The 12,156-nt window shown below is 31.3% G+C and overlaps 1 protein-coding gene across 2 annotated transcripts in view; it reads left to right on the top strand.

The window, feature by feature from the left end:
• The first annotated feature begins 455 nt into the window (after positions 1–455).
• The window catches only part of Imp (IGF-II mRNA-binding protein), an 81,360-nt gene continuing 69,659 nt past the window's right edge, over positions 456–12,156 (top strand). The window contains exon 1 of one of the 2 annotated variants that reach the window (XM_035091909.1): positions 456–485. In XM_035091909.1, coding sequence (XP_034947800.1) covers positions 476–485 — 10 coding nt within the window. In that variant the 5' untranslated portion in view covers positions 456–475. Of the gene's footprint in view, positions 486–7,440; positions 7,786–12,156 lie in introns of those variants that run through there. The other variant, XM_035091906.1, reaches the window with a different exon arrangement.

Here is a 12,156-nt window from a genome sequence, read left to right on the forward strand (position 1 = left end):
TGGAAAATCATGACCCTTAATACAAATTTTGATATTTTAAAAATTTTTAGTACTTGATAATAATTCTGATGTTAATAGTATTCAAAATGTAGCAAATTCCAAAATATGTTTAATAAACTAACATTGAGATCAGAGATGATTAGTTAAAATTCATACAATTTAATAATTTTTATTATTCAAACGTGTTCTTTTTATTTGAAAAAGTTTCAATACGAAATAAACACAATATCTGTAATAAATTCAGCAGTTTCCATAATCATCAGCTCAAGTAGTCAATTTCTTTCATGAATATGAATAGTCATAATTTGTTCATTCACCTTTCCATATTTGGTTTCATTTCAATTTATGAAAAATGACTACAAATCCATGACTTTTTTCCGTTTTAATTTCAGATGGTCAGTCGTTTTATTTCAATCCATTTTGGAATTATTCAAACAATCAATGGGAATCAAGCATGCCTGCTGAAAACTCAACTATGGTTACAGGTATGTATGAATAAATTACTTAGCAATTTTATAGACATAATGCATGAAATGCATCATTTTCCTTAGTCAATTATGTTTTTAATGACCACTGAAAAGAAAAGAGAAAATAATTCATCAAAATAAGAAGAATGAATTAATAATAAAATAAAATTAAAAAGAATTTTTTTTTTATTTTTTAAATATAATAAAATAAATAACAGAATTAAAGTTATCATTTATTGATGTGACTATTCAATGAAAATACTAAACTATTATATAGAGATAACAAAGGAAATTGTTTGGCCTCTTTTTGTTACAAATAAACCCCTTAAATACTACCAAATAAACAACACAAAAAAAAGAACAAAGAGAAAGCAATTATGAAAGCAATAAATTTGCAGATACCAATTTGGCAGTTGATTGATTAACTTGGAAATAGTTTACGTGGATTTACCCAAACAGTTCAAATATTGAATTTTCCTAAACAAGGGATAAGTTCTACTCGCTAGAGAAACACCAGGGATCTGAGATCATTGTAGCGAGTAACAGAAACGACGCAGTGCCAGCTGCACTACCTCAATATAAAAACCTAGTAGAACTCGTGCTCTTTCTATTAATACCAACACAACTATTCATCAGCCTGTCGATAAAATAATGTTCATGAAAAATATACTATTTTTCTATTGATTTATTAACAAATATTTTTTTTTATTTGTTCTGAACTTACTACTATACCTGAATTATATTCTTATAAATTTATATACGACTTGTTCTCATGAACCACAATTTCTTCTAAATTATTTTCTAATGAAAAAGACTCGAGTTTGATAAAGAGAATAATATTGCGTGTAGAAATTGAAATTTAGATGAAATTATATTTAGAATAAAATATAACTAGCTGATCCGTTCTAAAATTTTGCACAATGTTGTGGTTTAATATTATATTTTAATATAATTGAAAGTAAAACTAAATACATAAATTCTTGATGTTTTAAAAATTATTCACACACGTCAGCTACATAATATGTTTGTTTAAAAACAAGTTAAAAAACAAATATTTAAAAAAAATAGACACTGGCTTTGACAATTTTTTTCTAAACTTTTTTTAGATTTTTCGCCCAAAGTAGAGAACATAAGCTTTAAAATGATATATAAGTTATTAATTTAACGTTTTACCTCTTAAAATATAGAGTAATATTTTATTTATGAATTTGAAATCTGAAATCGTGATTAATGAATCTCATTAGCATAGCTAATATTTATCTACATTTTTTTGGTGACTGAATATTGTTATTATCATGCATATGCACATTAGATATTCTTGTAGATGACAGTTAACTATTTGTAGTGAATGCATTCTTAGCAAGCTAGAAAAAAGAATCCCTTTAACGACAGATGTGAGACGAACTATCACCCACCTTGGAATAGAAATTCATATATGAAAAATGCAGCTGCTGTATGGGCAAGTCAGAGTCCTCCTAAGTCTTCAGTTACCGACAGCAACTAAAAGCTGTCGTCAAGTTTTATTGATTTTTTTATTTTTCAGAAAACTAAAAATTCCTCTGTTTTTTTTTTCTTAACGTTAATAACTCGTTCCATGTGAGGTATTATTTTCAAAATGACGTTAAATTGATGGTGGTCTAGTTATATTAATAAGCTATGGTATTGTTAGGATTTTGGGTACGTAAGAATTTAGAAAAACGATGCAGCATCAATTGATGACGAATAAAACCCATCAAAGCTAGAACGCAGCTGCGCCTATTCTAGAGCATTTCCAGGGTATTTTCATTTTCTACATGCAAACCCTCCAGGGCTTTATGTCCTCCCTATACAGCGTACCAATACATGTAAAGCCAACATAATAGAATAGATTATGAAAGAAAAATTGTTACGCACGATCGGAGAGTAAACTTTGAGTTAGAATTAGTGACGTTACATTGTGAATAACAGTGTGAGTGCAAGTAGTTGAAACTATTTCTTCTGAATTGTTCAGTTCTCTTTGTCTTCTGTAAAATCAACTTTTTCCCCTTAGAAAGTAATGAAAGCTAAAAAAAAGACCGTCTTTATTTGAAATAAATAAATTCTTACAAAACATATTCATTGGATTAAAAAATTCTAGTATAAATAGTTGATTGAAAAATTCCTAAAAACCAGAAAAATAGAGTATTAACGTTAACTGATCAGTCTAGTACTTCAAAAACCTAATGAAATTGATAATAATTCATAAATAAGTGAAGATATATTTTACAATTATTTTTAAAATCAGACAAGAACAAGTTATTAGGAATTTTCCCCTCTAATTCGATCGTTAATATATTGGGTTGGCAAGAAAATAATGAAACACTATTATAATTTAAATATTCTAGAATACAGAGTATCATGATGCTACCACTGTATCTCTACCCTCAAGGCAGATACAAGTCATTGATGGACATGGGAACTGCATTGGAGATTGAAGTTTGCAGTCTTTTAAATAAATAATAAAATTAAAAGCTGCTCTGAGTGCTTTACAATTTTCTTGCCAACTCAACATATTGAAATTTCTATCGATTTAATAAGAATTGGAATAAATTCTACTTCTATTGGATCAAAACATATGGATCTCCCTTATTTTAAAGGATTAGATGAAAGGCAAGAAAAGTCACGTAGTAAATATAACATATAGATTTGAAGATTAATTTATGTTTATTCTCTAAACATGTGAATTTGATACAAAATTATTTCATAAGTTTTTAATTTTTGCAGGGTTTGACTTTGTTGAGTGGATCATATTTTTACTTTTATCATTTTTAAACAAACAATTAGAAAAAATATCTTTCAAACATCAAAGAAAATATTTCATTCAATTTTAATCATTTCTTTTTAGTATTACTACAAAGTGCGCGCCATGGATGTACAATGTAAATGAATAATTTGTTTTATTAACTTGCAAAAAATATTTTAATTTTCATGTGAATTTATTTAACTAAGTCTTGAAATTTTTGTACACCATATTTTTTAACATTAACATAACATTTTGAAATAATTTTAAACATTTTTTTTTGTAAAGCAAATTTTATTCTCAAGTATCATAATGAGTAAGATAATTGGAGAGCATACAGGAAGCTTTTGTTTAATTAAAATATAATTACCTCTGTTTATATCCTTTTTTATAATATTCGCGGTCAAAATATCCTAGGAAAATATCCTTGAAAAAAATATTCCTTCTTAAAAATATCCCCCCTTGAAATATCCTCTCGAAATACACTTACTCTTATTACTAGTAGATGAAAACATTCGGTTTTAAGCTTTAAACACCCCTCTCCTTCACAATTAATTTAAAATTTCTGAAGATTCTCAGAAACAGTTTTTTTTAAACCAAAATATATTATTGAGGAATATTTTATAAAAGGATAGTTTTAAGGAAGGATACTTTGACCGCAGATATTATAAAAAGGAATAATAACAGCCGTCACCTAAAATATGTAGATATATTTTTTGATTTGTAAATACTCAATTGAACCGTAGAAATAACACCCATTGAATGAAGTATTTTTAATAAAGAAATAAATCTGAGAAAATTATAATATTAATGTATATTTTCTGGGAACATAAAAATAACTTATTAAAAAGATCAAACATAAAACTTGATATTTTTATTTTATTTTTTAATTTAAATAATCTTATAATAAACAATTTTGTGGCCATTTTCAATTAACCTTGATAAAAGAAAACGTTTAGAAAATTATGTAAAAATATGTCCAAATCCAACAATGTGTGATATCTGTTGTAATAACTAAAAATAAATCTACTGTATCTGTAAAAAAATAATGAAATTTGTTTATTCCATGAAATTGTATAAAAACATCTATAAATTAGAGTTAATCCAAACTAAAGAAGAAAATGTTCAATTCTTCAAGTTTTTTTTCTCAATCAATGACTGTTTTCAGTAATAAATTATTCATAGCAATCATAAATAAATAAAAAATTATTGTTAATTTAGGAATAACAAATGTTGCAATATAATTTCAATAAAAAAAGATACATTAACTAAATTTAAACATTAATTAGAAATCTTCCGACAATTTATTCGAATAAAATTTACCTCAACAGGTCAAGGTAAATAATGAGCACCGCGAGAGTCATAGATTGAATTTTTTCCCCAGTATACAGATAATTAAGCAGTAAATCTAAAACAAAAATTAAAAAAAAGAAAAAAACTCACAAAATATAACTCTCGAAAACATCTAAGTCTTAAGCTCCACACAACCAGTTTTTATTGATCATTTGAAGTATGCTGCAACTCGAAATGTGTTACAATGAACAAAAATAAACGTATTCAATGTTAAATACTATAAACAAATTATAAATTTTAACACATCCTAAAGTGTGTATAAAACAACTACAAAACTTTTTTCATGGTAGTTAACATTAAACATGTTTATGTGTGTTCGTTTTTAACACACTTGAATTTACAGTGTGTGCAAAAGGATTGCTGCCAGATGTTTTAGAAGTTCTAATCTAGCAGTTAATATTTAGCTTTAATAATCGAATAACAATTTGTGCATCCACGAGCAGTACTGGCTCGATTAAACTCTTGATAACCATAGTGACAATTGGCTAATACGAAGGGTCGAAAATGTCGTGACCCAACATGGTGGACAGTGGTTGCGTTGGTGGGAAGGGAAAGGATGATCCTGTAGTAGGACGTAGACACATACAGCTTAAAGGGAATCAGGAAAGCCGGAAACATCAAATCAAAACTGAACGATACCGGAATACAAGTGTGATCATGTTCCTCTATATCCCTTTGGGTGTCAGATTTCTGTCGACATTCTATTCTCAAGAAAATCGGATGAAAAATCTAGTCTATGCTGTTGTATGAATTTGCCTTTTCTACAATGGGTTCTAGGCTTGTATGAAGTGCTCCTTTGTATTGAAACACCCTGTAAATACTAGAACAACTGCTCAAGACAACTATGAGAAAAAAGCTGGCTTCAAAAGGGAGACCACTGGAACAATTGTGAAACCGAAACAAATTATTCAATGTATTCTTTTAATTTATTGTTGTAGGTTTTTTTTACTTATTTTTTAACTTACGTCTGAACAATTAATTAATCAATCAGAAAAAATTACTAGTAATTTTTCTGGATTATATTTTTTTTAACCCTTTTAGTGAATAGTTATGATTAATAATAATCCTGAAAAATTATTTAGAAACGTTTATTTAAATTTCTAGCTTTTAAGAGTCAGTTAGATTTTCATACAATTGTCCAAAAATGGGCTTGCTTTATATTTAATGTATTTAGCATATTTAAAAGTATGTGCAGAAATATGAACTTCATTCATGGGAATATTATTTACATGCAAATGCTACTTGCATCATTACGAAATGGGTTTAAAAAAAATCCTCCAGATTTTTATGCAAAATTCCTAAAAATTTTCAAAAAGAATTCGACAGTTTGTCCTTGTCTTTTATTTTTCGACGATTAAATTTAGTTAGATTCTTAAATATCCTTTCTACTTGAATAAATAAATTATAATTAAGCTAATTAACTTAAATACATTACATAGTATTTTTAACATATTGTTCCATTAAAAGACTAACACTGATGATGAATAAAAATGATAGCAAAATGAAAGATTATCAAAAGAAAAATAAAATAATAAATGAATGAATGAATGAAATGTGATACATTTATTTCCACTTGGCTCAAATGCGAAGTGAATAGATGTCAGAAAGGATTGGCAATAAATTATTAACAATTGTTAAATATTCTTTTAAAAAGAGCATCTTGGGGAGCACAAGTGTCTAGAGGAGTATCCAAAACATAAAATACAATAGGGGAATAGATTGGCGAATAGTTTGCACTAGATTATGCTAAAACACCCGGTAGATGTGAGTAGGGTTATAGAGAATGCGTTTAGATGCGTGGTCGCGAATGCAACAGCTTTGTAGAAAGCGTGGTGGACGTCGGTCGGCGGTAAGTGTATGAGCAACAGCAGCGTGGCCTTAGCGCAAAACCTGGCATGCAAAAATTCTACCAATGGGGAACAGAGGCGGGAAACAGGGGGGGCGCCCACGTGGTGTCCGAATGGCCAATGGGTGAGGCGGGCTTGCGGATTTCAAGCTGGCCGGCGTTGTGTCGTCGGTGAAGGAAAAAAAAACGAGTTCGCATCGCATCGCGTCGTACGAGGGCCTCAGCTAGCTGACGCGGGGCAGCCGTGCTCGAGTCAGAAGAGCTGGAAGGAGAGTCCAGGGTGTATTACACTACTCTGAGTCCTCAGCAGTTAGTTGTCGACGTTTTTACTGTTCTGGTTAATAAAGTTTTACGATAAGAGAAAAAGCCATTTGGACTTTTCGCGCGCTCCAAAGGACCCCACCAATAAGTGAACTACTCTCAGCGTAGTGAATCATTGACGGGAAAGTGCGCGAAAACGAACGGAAAAGAGGAAGAATAACAGACGACGAGACGAGGAAGGAACAAACATTTAAAGAGAGAAAAAGATATTGTATATATCAATATACAAGAGGGGAAACTCAAGACAAAAGAAAATCAACGTACGTCGACCGTTGCCAAGTTCGTGCCGATAGTCCGATTAATTTCAACACACTTTCGCGTTTGATTTTGCTGGAACCAAGATTTTACGCGATTACAAGAGACAAAACTAGTTGAACGATAGACATCCACACGTGATCTATCTTGTCGTAAGATAAACTAATCCGTGTTGATAAAAATCGTGCCCGTGAATTCTCGATTGATCTTTTTTTCTCTCTCTCTCTCTCTCTCTCTCTTTCTCATTTATATCAAGAAAAGAGTCTCGTGGTTAGAAAAACAAAATCGCACGCTGTGCTATTCTCCGAGCACATTCATACACAAGACTCCGCGCGATCGTGTCTCGTGAATATCATCCGTGCAGCTTTCTCTATCTCTGCGCGCGCGTGGCCAGAAGGTGGAGGCAACAAGAGAAGAAGGAGTAGACGGCGGGGGAGAAGGTGAAGAAGACGCTGGTGAAAACAGCGAAAACGACGAAACAACGGTCACCACGACGACGACGACGACGCGTACGTCTTTGGGAAGCCACGTGTCCGAGCTTAAACTCGGAAAAGCCGACACCATTGCGTCCAAAAAGCAATCTCAACTCCAATCCACCACCCCGACCACTATGTCCAAGCTTTACGTGGGCAATTTGCCGTCGGAATGCAATGAACCAGCTCTACGACAGCTATTCCAGGAACACAATTTACCGTGTAGTACTATTTTAGTCAAAAGAGGCGGTTATGCTTTTGTTGATTGCATTGACCAATCTACTGCTGATCGTGCTATCGACAAACTCAATGGTAAGTCACTAAAAAATCTAACGAAAGCTTCTGCAAATATATTTACACTGCTGCTTATAATACACACCTATTCTGCTTTTAGAATAATATATCAATAACAGTAATAATCTCAGATGGAGTCCAAAACAAAAAAAAATAAAGGGATAAAAAGGTTGATTTTAATGCTTAAATGCTGTGCTTTTTTTAATGCTTTTGCTGCTTTTTTTTACTGCTTTCAGATACAGCCCACTAAGGAAAATCCTGCAATAATTGCTTGGTGAAAACAACTGCAGCCTATTTCACGTCGTAGCATCACACTTTATGCGTCATTTTAACTGGCTTTTCGGGCTCATAATGTATCATTATTCTTGTATAAAGATTTTGTATACTCTTTTGCAGCTCACAAATTACAGTGTGACTAAAGACATGACCGTTGAATTTAATGACAGATGCTTGCCCCTATCGTTTTTTTCTTCTTTGTTTTATTTTTATTGCTAAAATTATTATACGCGAATAAAATATTGACAAAGTAAGTAATGGTTAAGATATGAAAGAAAAAATAATAACTAATGATTTATTCATTTGGCTTATAATCAATGCAACAATGTTATATTATATCATAATATATTAAAGAGATAGTCACGTGCGGTCTTGTCAAGTTAAATTAACGTTCTTAAATATATACTTATTCGTTCAACACGCAAACAAATTCTCTTTCAGTGTTACACAGTAAGAATACACATGTGTTAGCGTAGTCTAATTTGCTTTGAGAACCCCTTTCGCGGCCTCGAAAACATTTCCGCCGAAAAAAAGACAGCCGCTATGTATAAGTTTCTTGGTTCCAAAATCATCATTCATGTTAACAAACTCGTCTTTCGTCTACAAAATTAAACTATCATTTTTAACAATAATAATAATGGTATTAACAATAATAATAACAACACAACGAGTATATTTCCTGGAAGATGAATGCATCTCGTTTTTTAATTCCTTTCGGCTTTTCTTTTCCTTTTTGGTACATTCACAAAGAGCAGAAGCGTGAGTAGAGAGAAGTAGGACAAGTCGGCCACGTGGTGAGACTCACACGCATGCCCAAAATGGCGGCAACCGGTATACTCGTTTCTATTTTCAAGGTCACGCACATTTTTTAACGGGCTTAGATAAGCTGTGTGATAAAACTAATGAAGAAGACGTTAATTTTTTATTTCACTCTTTTGTCATGATAACATTGATCATCAACTGATAATCGCAAACAAATATTCTGCATTATTTATTTCATTGTCAGCAATTGAATTGGATTAAAATCATTTCCGCGAAAAGGTAGGGGAAAAAAAAACATCACTAATAAACAAGGTTACATCGATACTAAAGTCAACACGATAAAATGAGAGATAAATTTTTTTTTTTTTTTATTTTCAATGGAAAAAAAAACATGAATTGTATTATTTTTTTCGCTTCTTTTCGGACGTATTATATTTAGAAATGATTCAACTCCAAACGTTTCTCATTTTATCTTTAAATTATCTAAAGCACGCACAGACACACGGTCAAGGTTACGCGGTTAAGAGTGTAACAGGTCGATTATATTCGTTGGCGGTCGAAAGAAAAAAAAATTATAGCTCTAAAAAAAAAAAAAAAGTGTAGGATCACAGCGAGTTTTTAATCATTTCGACATACTCATATCACGTGTTACATAAAAAGGGAATTCACTTCCTAAATTCATGTCATAAATTTTTACAAGCGAGAAAGAGAGAGAGAGAAAGAAACAGGCGTGGTGACTTTGAGTACTCAGAGCATGGAATACTAACACGACTTCTACTATTATTTGTCACACGAATAAGACGACCAACGACGACAATTCAACTACAAAGTGGGCAGAGTATAATTTTTGGTCAGCTACGAAGGGGACGGAGCGAATTGGAGAGTGAATCACGCACGAGAAGTTTTGTCTCCCCTCGTTATTCTTATTATGTAATAAAAAGTTTCTTCGATGAACAATAAATGAGGAACAAAACCATTGCATATTCTTTAGCACTCCTTATACTTGTATATAATTTTTCTAGCCCAGGATTTTATATCCTTTTATCCTGCTTCCCGCATATTGCTTTCTCTTGTTTTTGTTTTAAACTTTCTATTGCTTTTGCCAATTATGTACAATAGCTTTTTTATTTTTAAGGTATTAATTTTTAAGTTTATTCAACTTCATAGAAATATTTTTACTGATATTAAGTATCATTTCATGGTAAACCAACAATTATTAAGGAATAGTTATTATATTCTTCAAGAATAATAAAAGCTTAAAAAAATTTTTTAATTTTAAATAACAATTTTTCATTCATTTTTTATTTACAACATTTTTTATGGATGTATACAAATTTTTTTTTTTTTTTTGAAAAGTATAAATAAAAATGTTTTTGAAAGATTTGATGATTACATAGATTTTAAAAATTCTTTTAAGCTTTTATAAATAAAAAATTTAATTTTTAACTATTTAGTATAAAAATATAATTAATATTAATTATTCTATTATTTCAATAATTCGTCATATACAAATTTTTTAAAAATATTTGACACTTTACTAAAATAGAAGTGTTTATGTTAAGCACATATTACAATCAATAACACTTAAAAATGATTACACAGAAATATCTTCATCTCTTTATTAAAATAAAATATGTTCTTAGAATTATTTATTACTCCAAAAATAAAGCTAACAACTACCATTTCGATGGAAAAAAATGATACGTATGAGGCTCGATTAGATGATTCAGTATCTATTTTTTCTCCATTATCTGCAGGTATAAATGATAGAAAACCGCGAGAATGTCACAAAGAGTTAAACTTGACGAATTAATGGCAATGACTTGACAAAAAGATTTATATAAATAAAATAATCCTAAACAACCAAAAAAAAAAAAAAAATATTTTGATACTAAAGAAAAAATTATTTTTCTCAATTCTTGAATAAATAAATCCCAAAATATTTTCATAAAATATCTTCAATCATCATTTAAATACATTTATGTCCTTTTAACTTAAGACATAAAATGTCAAATACGATATAAGCAAGAACGTTGACATCAATTTCAATGAAAATGCGTAGATAAGTTAAGTAACATATTTAGTAACTAATTATAGGCTAAACATATCGAAAAAAGTCTCACGGATCAAGTTTAACAAACACGTGAAATAGTACGGACAAAAAAAAAAACGGTCGAAAGAACTAAAGTGTTAGGAAGTCTCCAAAAACGGATGTGTCAACTCCGTCATAGAGCAGAAAATAAGAGAGAAAGATACATGGTACAATGCTGGCACAATCTTTAGCTACAACGTGATGGCCAGAAGGCCAGAACTAGTTTGGTAGGTCGGTTAGGTTTTAGACCAACTCTACACTGTGTTCTATACACTCTCTTTCGGTCTGCATACGTCGGTATTGAGTCACAAGCATGCGATCGTTCCGGCCTTGTCCTCATATCTTCTTCATCGTCTTCTTCTCTTACTCTTCCTCATCATCATCATCAACTCAATCGTGTGAGTCTCCCACACACTTGGGCCTTCTTAGAGAAACATTAGAGAGCTTTCATGGTTGAGAGTCTACTGGTAAAGCACTTTTAAGACGCAACAGGAAACTAGCACATTCTTCCTTTGGCAGTCATACACTTCTATAATCAATCAATTGGTTAATTTAGCAAATGAATATTAATAGTTGTGACGAGAAGTACGTTTGAGGGTAATGTCAATGTGTTAAATGAAAAAATATTAGTTAATTAGCATAGTCGAATGATGTTTATCAGCCGGTAGAAGTTGGAAATAGGCTTGTCGAGCGCGCAAGCCACATGACCGTTCTCTGTGTTATTTTTTCTTTTTTATTTACTCCCTCTTTCTCTCTCTTTTTCTTTCTCTTGGTTTCTCCTTTACCTTCGCGCAACCGCGCACCTGTGTGCGACACATATATACACGTGCTTACACAAGCACAAACACTTACGAAGGGACTTGTGAGTGTCGGCACCCGCCCTCTGCGCCGACTAGACGAGCAGATGCCCCTAGGAATACATTATTCGCTTCTAAAACGGGCGGCTTTCATGTCCACTTCCACGGGACCAACGGGTGAACGTGTTTCCCGAGCAAAACACATTCCTTCCTTGGATATTGATGCTAGAAATTCATTCGGAAAATAAACTTTTATTTTTTTCTCTAAGCTTACTGGAACCTCTGTAGATGAGAATGATTTTCGTGGAAAAATAACTATAGCAGTTTGAGCAGAGACATTCCATGGTTAGGTTGTGAGAACAATGTAATCTTTTTTGTTATGAATATTACAATAGAGGTAAATAAATAGTTCAACTCATAGTGACATATTTGATCACAAATAACAGTAATTATTCATATTTT

This window comes from Chelonus insularis, unplaced genomic scaffold, assembly GCF_013357705.1.
Source record: "Chelonus insularis isolate UGA/USDA-ARS -01 unplaced genomic scaffold, ASM1335770v1 contig_89_pilon, whole genome shotgun sequence".
In the NCBI taxonomy this organism is placed as follows: Eukaryota; Metazoa; Arthropoda; class Insecta; order Hymenoptera; family Braconidae; genus Chelonus; species Chelonus insularis.